The sequence below is a fragment of the Cryptotermes secundus genome, unplaced genomic scaffold, assembly GCF_002891405.2.
Source record: "Cryptotermes secundus unplaced genomic scaffold, Csec_1.0 scaffold247, whole genome shotgun sequence".
Taxonomy (NCBI): domain Eukaryota; kingdom Metazoa; phylum Arthropoda; class Insecta; order Blattodea; family Kalotermitidae; genus Cryptotermes; species Cryptotermes secundus.
In genome coordinates this window covers 3,431,320-3,446,586 of record NW_019740656.1, presented here as the reverse complement: position 1 = coordinate 3,446,586, position 15,267 = coordinate 3,431,320, and the positions used below count along the sequence as shown (strand labels likewise).

The 15,267-nt window shown below is 41.5% G+C and overlaps 1 protein-coding gene across 2 annotated transcripts; it reads left to right on the top strand.

Moving 5' to 3' along the window:
* Nucleotides 1-1,518: 1,518 nt before the first annotated feature.
* Nucleotides 1,519-14,555, top strand: LOC111872412 (general odorant-binding protein 56d). 2 transcript variants are annotated; one of them, XM_023866289.2, is made up of 9 exons: nt 1,519-1,625; nt 3,895-3,970; nt 5,833-5,894; nt 6,771-6,806; nt 8,276-8,378; nt 9,678-9,742; nt 10,783-10,826; nt 11,220-11,330; nt 14,408-14,555. In XM_023866289.2, exons 1-8 carry the CDS (start codon nt 1,557-1,559, stop codon nt 11,221-11,223), a joined length of 459 nt encoding a protein of 152 aa, XP_023722057.1. In that variant the 5' UTR covers nt 1,519-1,556; the 3' UTR covers nt 11,224-11,330; nt 14,408-14,555. The 2 variants fall into 2 exon arrangements, with proteins under 2 accessions (XP_023722057.1, XP_023722058.1); XM_023866290.2 differs by having other exon boundaries at nt 14,393-14,555.
* The last annotated feature ends 712 nt before the right edge of the window (nt 14,556-15,267 follow it).

Sequence of the window (15,267 nt, the reverse complement as noted above, 5' to 3'; positions counted from 1 at the left end):
TCGGTATAGCGAAGGGCTACGGGTTGGAGAGCCGGGGTTCAATTCCAGGTAGGAGCAAGATCTTTCACTTCCCCATAGTGTTCAGACCGGCTCTGGGGCCCACCCAGCCCCCTATCCAATAGATACCGGGGGTAAAGCGGCCCCGACATGAAACTGACCACTCATTACCATCTAGTGCCGAGGTCAAGAATGGTGGAGGTATACCTCCACTCCCCCATATATCTTCATGGCGTGGTGCTTAATTAATTAAGCATAGAGACGATTCTACTCTGACGCCGTACAGTCTAGTACATGTTTACAGACGTTTGGAAGGAACGTGGTGCCACTGATTTCAGGATCGCAGAGGCCAAGCAAGTAAATGCTGCCCACTCTGCTTGGACAACATGAAGAAGATTTGAGGGATTGGAAGATGCCATGGTACTAAAGTAAATTGCTATTATATGGTTATGTGTTCCACAAATGATCTGTTGTGTTGACAGCTGTTATAATTACATTAATACAAAACAGGATACAAACACTAAAGATATAAATTTTGTTTCTTTCCAAGAAGATGGAAAATATGAAAGCCGAAAACAATGGTTAAATAAATTGTTAAGAAATGTTAGTGATCTTCTTTGGACGTGACGAGCCGAGCGTGGAAGAGAGGTACAGTTACGGAAAAACAAATGGTACGGCGGCCGTGGGCGAGCCAATAATAGAATGAGAACTCTGAAATAAGATGAGGGACTTGGAAGACGTAGTCCCGGTCATATTGTCACGATTTTAGGGGTGACTATAAACAGGATGTGGATTGGATATTGAATTTATTGACACCTTATACTCACCACTCTAAACTACAGGCAATTACAGCGCTATCGCTAACCTACACACTTTACAACTCACTACACAATAAATCTTCTCCGCCTTGTAGTGTCTTCAACGGCCGTTTCCTGGTACCGGATTTTAATAGTGGAGATTCTTCATCTTCCCCCGCTCAGTGAATATCCCGCAACTGAACCCTCTCAATTATCAACTCAACTACAGCGCCATCGTATTCTCCCTTGCCGAGCTTAAATGCATTACCATTACTATTAAGTAAACACACACGGTAAGATAATATTAAAACGGATCTATAAATGGTACATAAGAATCTCGACTACATTCACTTAGTTCAGGATAGGGATCTTTGATGTGTTATCGTGTACGTTGGGGTTAGTAAAAGGCGATGAATTTCTCGACTAAGTAAGTGACTGTCAGCTTTTCAAAAAGGGCTCTATTCAGTGGAGTCAGAATATCAACAGGCGGGGTCTACATTCACTAAACTACTCTAACATATCATTTGCACATGGGGATGAACGCACAGAAGCAAATATCTGTAATTAAAATGTCTTGTTTAGGTTCTCCACCCGATGGTTAACGCCGGCCTTACAACTACTTCCTTCCCATGATGTTTTAAATAATAATATATCTTAAATTGTTTCCTTTGGATGTGGCAACGTCAAGGTTGATGGCGCTGTATATAGTGCTCGCGACGTTCTATAGAGTTCTGTACTGCAACAGTGACTTCCTGCGCAGACATGATAACGATGCAACTTCCACCTTTGGCGGCCATCTTGCTGCTTCTGGGAGTGACAGATCTCGCTCTGGTAAGTTAGTCACTTCGTATGACATAAATGAAAATAGCGAAATGTATATTTCTGTATGATTTGGGGCCCTATTGATTCGTAACTAATTTAATATGCTGATTCCAGGAAGGCTGTCTGAATATTTTTCCAAAGACGAGGGAGGGGTACTTTTCCAGGGGTGGCGCCCAATTTCCGGGGTGGTAGCAGCGTGTTTTCCAAGAGGGGGAGACAGAAAATATGCCTATATACTTACATTTAAACAGCTTAACACTATTATTAGCCTACATACATTTATTCCCTGAGACGTCGAGGCTCACAAAGTCGGCTCACAGATGGCGGTGAGGTTGTCAGTCTTACGCGCCGGAAGCCCTTTACCCCCGGGGAATATTCCTGTACTCATTTCTGTTAGAGGCTGAGTCGACCCCAGGGCCATAGTGGGGCTAGGATTAGATTAATCAAAAAACTAATGACCTCATTGTAAATCGAACCCGATACCTCCCGGCTTGTAGCGTAGTGCTTCAATCAACGACGCTATCGCGTGTCCCCTATAATTAGCTAATCGTCTTTATTTACAAGAAATAAAAGGAGATGTACGAGATAACCCTAATGTCTGTCCGTTTATCAGCCTGTGTCTGTCTATCTCTCTGTATCCACTTATTTTTTTAGGCTTGAGAGGCATACGAGATCACCTTACTGTCTGTGTACCCCTCCCTAGATTTTGTTAGGAGGCTGGCTTATGAAATCATCATGTTGCGTGTCTATGTCTTAATTGTTTCGTTTTCTATGCGGTCCGTGCCGTATCAAAGAAAAGTAGGCGATTACATCATCTTGGAACTTCTTGGTGCTATTTAAAAATTATTTTTAATTTTTTAAAAATATGATACATTTTCATCTTTACTTAAAATCATATTGAAAAATTCTGAAGGGGGCGATGCCTAGTTGCCCCCTGACTACGCCAATGGTTGACATCAAACATCCTGGTCGAGTGACCGAAATTTATGCCTCGTATTCTAGAAGTCACAAGTTCAAAACTCGGCTGGATTGCCGCCTAAACTCCCTGTATCTGAGATTTTTCCCTATTTTAACCTGAGTCACACTAACAATGTGTTGGCATAAAACCTTAAATTAGGCCTCGACCGTTTCCTTCTACATGTTTTTTTTCTAATTAATACAGAAAATATTTTTTAATTCAAATCAGCTTAAAATACTGATTATATTAGTAGCAATAACTGAAAAGAGTTGCTTACAGCTGCAATTATAAACTAAGTTCGGAAGTTTACAGTCAGTTGACCTTACTGTGGCTCACAAAATACTTGTAACACTGCAACTGTGAAGAGAGCATTGAAAAAAAAAATTTACGAAACTGTGTCAAAAGCAGTTGTGATGTGTGCATATGGACCGCGGTTCATGACTAAAAAGGATAAAGTTATATTAAATGCCTGAAAGAGGGAAAATTTGAGGAAGGTTTATGAACCGATAATTGAGCTGGAAATCTGAAGATCTAGAAGTAACCAGTAACTCTGAGAATTATATAAAATTTCGTATCTGACATTGGATACTAAATTGAGAGTAATGGAGTGGTTGGAGCCATGTGATTAGACCGGACGAAACAAACATTGGTAAGAAATTTTTTTAAAGTGAAACTGGAGGTGGAATGAAGTGGAAAAACCCAGATTAAGATGGCTGGAATGCACAGAGAATGATTTATGGGAGATTAAAGAGAATAGATGGAGACAAACCTCAATATTTCGTGAGAATGGACATCTATCGCAAAGGAAGGCAAAGATCAAAGAGGAACTTGGAGCCAAGGACCCTAATATCTCTAATAAATAAATAAATACGAAGGCTAATGGAGTATTATAATTTTTAAAGATATTCATATATGCAAATATGTGTGAATTCGAGGGGTATGAAATTTTCGGTCTGTTACAGAGACCGTCTCTGTGGTCTAGTTGTCAGAGTTCCTGGCTACAGATCCAGAAGTCCCGGGTTCGATTTCCGGCTACTAGATTTTCTGACAAGTAGTAGGTCTGGAACGGTGTCCATTTAGCCTCGTGAGGATAACTGAGGAGCTACTTGAATGGAAAAGTAGCGGCTCCGGTCTAGGAAACCGAAATTAATGGCAGTGGGGATTTGTTGCTCTGACCACGCGACACCCTCTATCCGCATTAACTTCGTCGACAAGCGGCGGTCGCTCGGTCGGTTTCGTTTGTGGACTCAAGCCACGGAGTTTGTTTTGTTTGACTATGTTACAACCTCCATGCAAATAAAACATATTCCTCTCTTGCAGGGATTTTCGGGCCGTGCATTTGAAAGAGCCAAAGAAGTGGACGAGAAATGCAGAAATGAAAACCAAGTGGAGAAAGGTGAGCAGACAGAAGTTGACCAAATTTAATTCGTTTAATTAATGATAATATTCAGAAATACATAAGGAGATTGAAGTGTAATGAATGCATGGGTTAACAATAGAGCATATTTCAAAGAGACAGTTTCATAATATAACTTTTGAAAGCTGTAACCATGATTGCAACATGTTTTAGACTTATTTAATTCTAAGGTCCTGAGTTGAGATCCCTCTTGTCATGTCTTGCCCCTACTGGCGCTGTAAGCCCAAGTTGTTTCCAGCACAGTATCTGGAGGTTTCGTAACAGTAGTTTATCCCAAGTTGGTGTCGTTAGCCCCAGGCCCAACCCCCATCCTCCAAGATCAAGTTTTAAATTTCGTTTGGCCCATATCCGTTCGCCTGTCTAGTGGGTGGCTCTACCAGGAGCTTGCGCTCCCGCCAACATAGATATCCGGCCTCTGGACATACGGTCCCGCGTTTCTTCTTTGTTTGCTCCTTTATGTAGGTAAAGATCATTTTATCCGGTAGATTATTAGTTCAATAAGTCCTAAAAAATCGGTGCAAATCCTTTGGACTTACGTTCTCATAAACAGCTGACCTTGACTATGCTTTCACTAATCGTTCCTTTCCCGAAGATATCTCATATACAGAGAGCCGGGACAGCACAGTCGGTATAGCGATTGGCTATGGGCTGGACGACCGAGGACTCGAAGTTCGAGTCTTGGCAGGGTCAAGAATTTCCTCTTCTCCACGTCTTCCAGACCGGTTCTGGGGTCCACCAAACCTCCTATCCAGTGGGTACCGGGGGCTCTTTCCCAGGTGGGAAACTTGAGTCGTTGTTTACATTCTCTACAGTATGGACAACACTTTGTAAGATGAGGCACCGACAAAACAATTAACATTAATTTATTACATCTACACCACGAGCCTCCAATAAAATCTTATATACAAAAAGGAAAAAAATATAGAATGTTCCAATTTGTCCATGGGAACGTATGAAAATACAGAATCAACGACTGATTCGATGTTATAAAACACCAATTAAAATTTTATTCTTGTTTTATACTATAACTTCTGTTTTTTTTTTTACATAATCTGATTTATTGTATTTTTTACGTCAAGTGTTTTATATGTTTAATAGTATTGTAACCAGTTTAATAGTACTGCAGTTCAGTGGTGTATATATGTTAACCGTGTATTTGCCTGATGATGGCTATTGATAGCCGAAACATGTAGCAGAGCCGTAGCTGGGCACTGACCTTGATATTTGTTGTGTTGTGACGGTTAATAAAGAAGTTGTCTATTGTAACACAACAGGATTCATGAAATGAAAATAATAAACTAACCCCTGGCTACAGATTCTGAGGTCTCGGGTTCGATTCCCGGCGGTAACAGATTTTCTGAGAAGTAGTGGGTCTGGAACGGAGTTCACTCAGCCTCGTGAAGATAATTGAGGAGCTATTTCAAGCAAATTGCGGCTCCGGTATAGAGAACCGAGATTAACGGCCGTGGGGATTCGTTGCGCTGACCACGCGACACCCTCTATCCGCTGAAGTTGGCACTAATTTCGCCGACAAGTGGCGGTAGCTCGGTCGGTTCGGTTCATTAATTACGCAATTCAGAAGCTAAACAATATTCATTTACGCCTGAAGATGACCCAAGAAAAGGTTCGAAACATATAGCGATACCACCAACAAAGAATAAGAATAAATGTTGACACAGTAGTGTCTATTTTGTTTCTCTTTGATTATTTCTTGTGCGACTGTCCCAAATTGTATCTGTTCGCAAGCTCTTAAATGCCAAATGCGAATGAACCCATCCAACTTTTACTCTTTACTTTTTACTCTTTCTAAAAACACCTGACACATTTATGTTTTGTTTCAGGCTACTTCGAAAAATTCATTAAGGCGCGTATAGACGAAGTCGACCCCCCTGACAATTACAAGGTAATGTAAAATTTAATTATATAAAACCCCTTAATATATTAGGACGAGAAAGAGTGGCTGGGGGCATGTGATTAACAAGGATCAAACAAGAGTGGTTAAGAATTTTTTTTTAATATGTACATATTTAAAGGGAAATCAGAAAGCCTAGACGAATGTGCTGAAAGCTATAGAAGCTAATTTACCAGAAATGAAAATTATGGAATACGGAAAAAGGCATTTAATGGGAAGGCATAGACATGTGTCTTGTAGTAAGTCAGTGACCTTCTGGGACTCCAGAACCAAGAAGTAAGTGAATAATATTAAATTTTAAGTACAAAATCTTATATTACTTTTGAATTATGGACCAACAATTTCCTAACGATAGAAAATGTACCTCACGGCAAGTGGTTTTACGGGGCTGCACAATTTTAGTGGTGACACAAGTTACAAATTATTTTCCTCGGCCTTTCTTACGTGAAAATTAAATTCATTTGTTCTTCTGTGTGTATGACAATTAACTGACTGAAATCTAAACTTGTTATCAGAGAGTGTAAGAAAATTTCTTTTAAGAATTACGTCACAAAATCCCCCAGTGCCTCTTGATTTTCGGATTTAAGCAAATAAATTTTTAAAGCGATCAAATCACGATACTATCGGCGTTCCCGCCCAAGAAGTGTTATGAAATGTTTAAACTATTGTTTCGAAAATAATTTTTCATTTAAACAGACCAGAGGAACAAATCGGTAAGAGAGTAAAGAATTAACGAAAATTGCATAATTTTTAATTTATACACTTATTAATAAAATTTCTTTGGAATTTATTTCTTATAACGTTGGCTTTCTATATAAATTTTAACAAAAGTGAAACTAATAATAAAATATTTTATATCTTTTTCAGTGCTTTATTAAATGCATTATGGTGGAACTACTGTCTGTAAGTATACCAGTGAACAAACTGATGCATGAATGTGAATTACTTATGTATGAATAGATATAAAGCGATTGAAGTTCCTGCTGTAACCGTATAACCTGATAGACACGTGCAACAGTGTGCAGAACTGCACTTTTCATGACTGTACAGGAACATTTTATAGCTTACTGTATGTGTAGGGAGGCTGTAAAGCTATTTAGGTGCCTGCTGTCACCGTACAGTCTGATGGGGACCTGCAATAGTGTGCATAACTGCACTTTTCGTGACTGTGCAGGAACATTTTATAGCTTACTGTATGTGTAGGGAGGCTGTAAAGCTATTTAGGTGCCTGCTGTCACCGTACAGTCTGATGGGGACCTGCAATAGTGTGCATAACTGCACTTTTCGTGACTGTGCAGGAACATTTTATAGCTTACTGTATGTGTAGGGAGGCTGTAAAGCTATTTAGGTGCCTGCTGTCACCGTACAGTCTGATGGGGACCTGCAATAGTGTGCATAACTGCACTTTTCGTGACTGTGCAGGAACATTTTATAGCTTACTGTATGTGTAGGGAGGCTGTAAAGCTATTTAGGTGCCTGCTGTCACCGTACAGTCTGATGGGGACCTGCAATAGTGTGCATAACTGCACTTTTCGTGACTGTGCAGGAACATTTTATAGCTTACTGTATGTGTAGGGAGGCTGTAAAGCTATTTAGGTGCCTGCTGTCACCGTACAGTCTGATGGGGACCTGCAATAGTGTGCATAACTGCACTTTTCGTGACTGTGCAGGAACATTTTATAGCTTACTGTATGTGTAGGGAGGCTGTAAAGCTATTTAGGTGCCTGCTGTCACCGTACAGTCTGATGGGGACCTGCAATAGTGTGCATAACTGCACTTTTCGTGACTGTGCAGGAACATTTTATAGCTTACTGTATGTGTAGGGAGGCTGTAAAGCTATTTAGGTGCCTGCTGTCACCGTACAGTCTGATGGGGACCTGCAATAGTGTGCATAACTGCACTTTTCGTGACTGTGCAGGAACATTTTATAGCTTACTGTATGTGTAGGGAGGCTGTAAAGCTATTTGGGTTCCTGCTGTCACCGTACAGTCTGATGGGGACCTGCAATAGTGTGCATAACTGCACTTTTCGTGACTGTACAGGAACATTTTATAGCTTACTGTAGGTGTAGAGAGGCTGTAAAGCTATTTAGGTTCCTGCTGCCACCTTACAGTCTGACAGGGACCTGCAACAGTGTGCAGAACTGCACTTTTCGTGACTGTGCAGGAACATTTTATAGCTTACTGTAGGTGCAGAGAGGCTGTAAAGCTATTTAGGTTCCTGCTGCCACCGTACAGCCTGATAGGGACCTACAATTATATGGAGTTTATTACCTTATGCAGTATTGCTGCGAGAAAGTCTAGGAACCTCTGCATTAACCTGTTGCCGTGAAGTTACTGTGAGCTCTATACTTATCTTATCTGCCTCCACAGCTCAACGACCACGGAGAATTTAACATTGACGAAGAGCTGCAGAATGTGCCGCCAGAGATTATGGAAGAAGGACATCGCATAATTAAGACTTGCCATGATACACGTATGATTATTCCCTGTATATTGACTTTGTATACTCGTACACAGTAACCTAAACTGGCTAAGTAACTGAATTCATGCAATGAATTCCCCTCGGATGATCAACCACACAAAGATCAAGACATGATCCAACGTCTGTGTTTCCAAAATTTTGGAAACTCCCCCTATTCTTCTTCAAGTTTGATGGATCGAGAAGACTTCATTGCATAGATTTGGGGCCACAACTTCAAACCACAACTAAATCTATAGTTCAGATTATTTTAAACATTGACAGTCCCTCAGCTGGTCAAGAAATTCTCTGCTTTTCATGGGAAAAACGACTTTTTTTTACTACGTTCACACGTGCACGGGAAGTTTCCCTAACTTGGGCCACTTGAGTCAAATCCACATTTTCACAACATATTCATCTAAGGAAACGGTGAAATTCTGTCCCTGTGCTTAATTAAGCAAGCAGTTAACGTGCAGTAATGCAGAAGTTGCTCCACGGATTCTTAACTTCGGTACTAGATTGAACTGAGAGGCCAGCTTCACATCCAGGCTGCATTATTATTGGAGAAAGGTGTCCTATACACACTGGGAAGAAGGCTAGTTGGGCCTCAAATTCCGTCTAGACGCTGAAGACACAAGAAAAATCTCTTGCAACTGCCGGGAATCGAACCCTAATTCCTCCAGTGATTGAGGCTAGCTCTTTCTAAGGGACCCAACAGAATAGGTGTTTTTCCCTCACCTGAGGACGAAAACAGATCCAGTTTCCGAAACGTCGTGTTTTTCTTAGTTATCTTAAAAAACCAGGACGAAAGGATGGCTTTCTGTAGAATCAGATAGGCTATGACCAATAGGTTCGCTGTTTTAATATTTTCAGTTGAACGTATCGTTTTTAGTTCATAAATAAATTAATATAACATATATAAATATTCGACGCCGACGTATCAGTTAATTTCGTCCAGTTAATATTGTACATTATAGACATTGAAGACTTCATGTGCTATAGTTACAGTAATGTTGAGAGTCTGAGAACTAATCATAGTTACAGCCACTGAATATCCAGTAAACTAATTCACCAATCCAAATCCGCGTCTTAGTCACTGATACACGTGACAATATCAATAATGTAGTTTTCCACATACGTAATAAAATCTTCCGCCGATTTCGATGAAATTCAATATAGGAGATTTTAAATAACTTATATCGAATACTCCTTTTTATGGATTAAGCTGAATAAACCTCAAGGAACACCTTTGTAATCCTGTGCACCACGTGACCTGTTCATCCGTTCTAATTTTGTTATCTAAATTTGTTACAGCCGGAAAGGATGCCTGTGACAAGGCCTACCAGGTGCACAAATGCTATCACAGAGAAAATCCAGAGGTAATCTTCTTCTTCTTGGCTTCTGTGCTACAAATAATTATCCTAGCCCTGTTCCCACTTCATAAACTGATAAACTGCAGTTTCAGAATAGTTATAATAATTTAAGGCATAACCTGCTGCACAAGCCTGCATTGACAAGAAACTCCAATATATCTCGTATGAATGTTACTTAGTGCAGTGACAAAGGGTGCACAGAGTCCATAGTGACCTGGACTCCGTGACAGCGCGGATATACTCGTGCTGAAACTACCGCGCAACAAACATAGCGCCTGCGCAGAAAGACCGACCCCCTTCTTCAAAGGGGGGGGGGCCATTTCGAAACACGTACATGTCTAGAATAGAACAAAAATCTTGGTCATGTATCTTGAGGAGACTGTGCTGGCGAGGACCAGCAGTAGTCAGACACTTCCAAGCTTTGAATAGAAGTCCCCGTTTAAAAACACGTTAACCTCTTGGAAAGAACAAAAATATGGACACGAGTCCCGACGGGATGTGAAACCAAGATTGACTGTGCTGGCGACGCCAGCATTAATTTACCCGACCCTTCTGGCTCTTTAAAGAATTAAAATACTTTTTCGTCAATTCAATTTCGACAAATTAATATTGTAATCCTCATATGTCTAAATCTGAAAGTTGTTGAAATTACCCAAATATTACGCAACAGCACCCCAGTAAATTCGCATGAAAAATATTTTGTTACCTGTGGACTCAACGGCAAAAGCTAGACAAACCTTCACTCCTCAGTGCAAAGCCCGCCATTTTAAAGCGCTCTGAATCGGTTCCGTCCACCTCCCAGTCTCACAACCTAAATTCCTAAGATTCATATTACTAGAAGTTGGTACCTCCGAAACATCGGTAACACTGCACACATAAATTGCAAAAATCCAAGAGCAGAATAAGTAACAAAAATGACCAAACACCATGAAAGCCTAAAATCAGTATCCATATTAATATTATCTTCCAATTCTCTACGTTACTATTGTACAAACATATGCATATGGAATTGGGGCAAACAAATATTCTTTCCTCTTCTGTTCCAGCTGTATTCGCTTGTGTTGCATTACTGGGAAAACGCATCCCAAAAGTAAGTACAATTAGACCTTGTTATTCTAAGTTACGGTAAGGTATGGTACGCCATGAAGGCAGATGGGGAAGTGGAGGTATAACTCCACTGGTCTCGAACCTGCACTAGTTGGACGTGAGTGGTCAGCTTCACGTCCCTGCTGCTTTTCTCCGGGGGAAAGGGCCCCAGGTACCTATTGGATAGGAAGATGTGTGGGCCCCAGAGCCGGTCTGGACGATATGGAGAAGAGAAAATTCTTGCCCCTACTGAGACTCGAATTCAAACCCCTCGGCCGTCCAGCACATAGCCAGTCTCTATACCGACTGCGCTATCCCGGCTCCCTAAGTTGAATACTGTAATGTTGACAAATACCCACACACAGAATAAACTGATTTGTATTTCACCTGTCACCAGATGACGGAAACGCAAACAGGAGCCGGCTGCAATAACAGATGACGTCATGCAAGTACGAGAAGGTGATAGGAGTTCATTAACGCTTGTTTCTAAATCCTCAAGATAAATCTGGTAAGTTCATGTGAGGAGGCGAGTGAAAATTAGAAGCTACTGATGCATTGTTCATATATGTATATNGCCCCAGAGCCGGTCTGGACGACATGGAGAAGAGAAAATTCTTGCCTCTACTGAGACTCGAATTCAAACCCCTCGGTCGTCCAGCACATAGCCAGTCTCTATACCGACTGCGCTATCCCGGCTCCCTAAGTTGAATACTGTAATGTTGACAAATACCCACACACAGAATTGGCTGATTTGTATTTCACCTGTCACCAGATGACGGAAACGCAAACAGGAGCCGGCTGCAATAACAGATGACGTCATGCAAGTACGAGAAGGTGATAGGAGTTCATTAACGCTTGTTTCTAAATCCTCAAGATAAATCTGGTAAGTTCATGTGAGGAGGCGAGTGAAAATTAGAAGCTACTGATGCATTGTTCATATATGTATATATATTTTCTTTATTGCTAGTGGGGTGGGACTAAGTCTCTTGTACTGCGGCCACGTCTGCCTTTTGTACTAGCCCCAGATGATAGGTGAGGGTGATTGTGAAGACATTGGTGGAATGAAGATTGGCAGGGGAAACCAAAGTACTCGGAGAAAACCTGCCCCAGCACCACTTTGTCCACCACAAATCCCACTTGAGCATACCCCGGGATTGAACCCGGGCCGCCACGGTGGGAAGCCAGCGACAACCGCTTGAGTATATATGTATACTATATGATAAATGCACATCACGGTTGCAGCTCGGTCTAAGTCAAGAAATGTCTTTGCTTGCTCGAACACTGGAATCGTGGGCTCGAATCCCACTCAAGGCTTGGCTGTCTGTGTGCGTTTACTCTGTTTGTGTTGCTCTTTGTGTAGGTAACGGTCTTGTGACGGGCTGATCACTCGACCAAGCAGTCCTACAGTCTGTGTAAAGAAAAAACAAGATTTTAAAATTGAAGAAACTGTCTGGGACCAACAAAGGGCTGTAGTGCCATTGATGAATGAATGAAGATGGTGATATATGCCCGAAACATGTGCCGCTTTATAAGTATTTATTAAGAAAATAGATACAAAAATTGTACGTAATTTTTACATTTCATTTATTGTAATTATACTCTGACAGGGAACACAAACAGAAAGATCTTTCTCCTGCGACGTGAATCTGAGTAGCCAATCAGGTCGTTTCAACGTGTCGGAGGAAACTCATCGCTTATATTTAGGACACAGGTGACGACGGAGGCAGAATACTCGTTCGAAACCTTACTATCTAAATATAAGACGACACGTCTTCAAATCCCAGAACAAAACTTTTATATATTCACCGTTATAGAAATCTCAATACTTAAAGAAAAATCGTTATATTTTTTCAAAAAAAAATTGTCTTTTTCCACAAATTTTGCATCAACTTTGTTCTTGTCGTGGACTGATTTTCACATCCGCACATCACAGCACGGTATTGCGTACTTACAGTTCTTGGCTTCAAACACATTTAAAACAATAATACACTCTGAATAGTTTTCTGCTAGGATATAACATCGCGTCTTCCTCTGAAAATCAACTGGACTTACTTACTCAGGGAGCTGAGCCCTTCTTGAGGAGAAACCAAATCTGCAGCTACTCAAGAACTTCCCAGCATTTTATGGAACCCGAAGGTTTATTACCGTGTTCACAAGAGCCCTCCACTGGTCTCTGTCCCGAGCCAGACAAATCCAATCCATGCCATCCCATCCTATCTCTCTAAGATCCATTTTAATATTGTCCACCCACCTACGCTTTGGTCTTCCCAGTGGTATCTTTCCTTCTGGCTTTCCCTCCAATATCCTATGTGCATTCCTTTTCTCCCCATTCGTGCTACATACCATGCCCAACTCATTCTCCTTGACTTGATCATTCTAATTATACTTGGAGAAGAGTACAATTTATGAAGCTCCTCATTAACTAACGGACTACACGGGTTATATCCCGGAAGACACAATTCGTCATGACCACCGCTGTGAGAACCTCAAATTCCACACAACTTCCTGTGTGTAAACACGATTTCATCAGGTATTGACACGTGTCGTAACGTTAAGGGTAAACAGATTTTATTTGCAAAATGCAGTTGCAACCAGAATCACTACACCGGAGAACTCGTTCAACATAGAGAACTGTTCTCCACAAAGGTTACCTATTCAAAGCATCAGGTACCCTCAAAGATGTTTAGACAATCAATGATACCATCTGCCTGAAGAAATTCTCATCATACCTCTCTATATCTATGGCCCTACAGCCATTGTGGACCTTGGCCGCCTTTTCAGTGTCTTAATATATACACTGAGGTAGGTCTCCTAGGAGTGGGGATCAACCCGTCGCAAGGCCGCGAAGTACAAAAAGAACAACATAAATAAAAGCACGTAGACGCAAATGCCTTGAGCGGGATTCGAACTTATGATCCCAGTGTTCCAGCGGAAGAAGACGGTTCATGCCTTAGACAGCGCGGCCATTGTGGTCTCCGTTCATCATAACTATAATGAGGATCACTGGGTTTTTGGAGTTTCTCCATCGTAAGGTAGTCTAAAGAATAATAAATGACACGACGTTTCGGAAACTGAACCTCCTTCGACGACGGAAACAGATCCAGTTTCGGAAACTTTTTTTCCTTTAGAACACGAACGAAAGACAGACTCTAAAATCTCAATAACCCAGTTGTCAGACATCAAAGTCAGAACTCTTTAGAATCTACTAATTATAATAATAGTTTACTTACTTACTCATGGAGCCGAGCCCTTCTTGAGGAGCCGCAAATTCTGCAGCTACTCAAGAATTTCCCAGCATTTTATGGAACCTGAATGTTCATCACCGTGTCCACAAGAATCCTCCACTGGTCCCTATCCTGAGCCAGATTTATCCAATCCACACCATCCCATCCTCTCTCTCTAAGATCCACCCACCTACGCCTTGGTCTTCCTTGTGGTCTCTTTCCTTCTGGCTTGCCCACCAATATCCTATTCGCATTCCTCGTCTCCCCCATTCGTGCTACATGCCTATGTTTAATACCAAAGACGATCGTACGCGTATGTATTCCTGAAACTTTATCTGTTCTACAGAAGCAAAACTTTCAGGGCCCTACACACAGTCGCTCTCTTCTGCACATCGGCGAAAGCGAGAGGCCAGTCTACACGTCGGACACATGGGGTTGTGGATCCAGCATTTAGAACTGTATAACCCAACAGATGAAGCACTTAATAAAGCACATATTCGCAGGGTCAATATTTGGCTTTCTCTTCCAATCCTCTCAGTACTTCTCCTTAAGTCGGTGGTTCGTTTCCCGATGAGGTAATTGATTTTTTTTTTCAATTAACCTAATCTTTCCAGCCGCACTATGGCCCCGTGATCGACTCAGCCTCTAACAGAAATGAGTACCAGGAAAATTCTTGAGGGTAAAGGGCGGCCGGTGCGTAAGGCTGACAACCTCACTGCCATCTGTGAGCCGATTGTCTAGAAAATGTGTGAACCTCAATATCTCACAACCCCATGGGCCTCCACGGCCTGTTACAGGGACGGCTTTGCTTTACTTACTTTATTTTTAATTTCGCTAGCAACCCCACGCTAAACACTTGTTATGTGCTTGTCAGCAGGCTAGCACGAACACACCAGGAAAAATACGCTAATGAGCGGGGACCTGACATATTCCTTGTGAAGGCAAAACACATCAATCAACAGAAAATATCTGCGCTATATTAAGTTCCACAAACAGACGTCATTCTGACGTTTCCTCCTTGTCCCAGTGTTCTGCAACAGATGGAGCAAATGTTGCTATACCAGAAGCGACAAAGCTGTTAATGTTGCTCACTTCATTACCGGCATCCTTCGAAAGAAGATGGAAACTATATACGTGATATTTTCTTCGCAGCGACATATACAAGCCTAAGGTAAAGGTAAAGCCATCCCTGTAACAGGCCGTGGAGGCCCATAGGGTTTT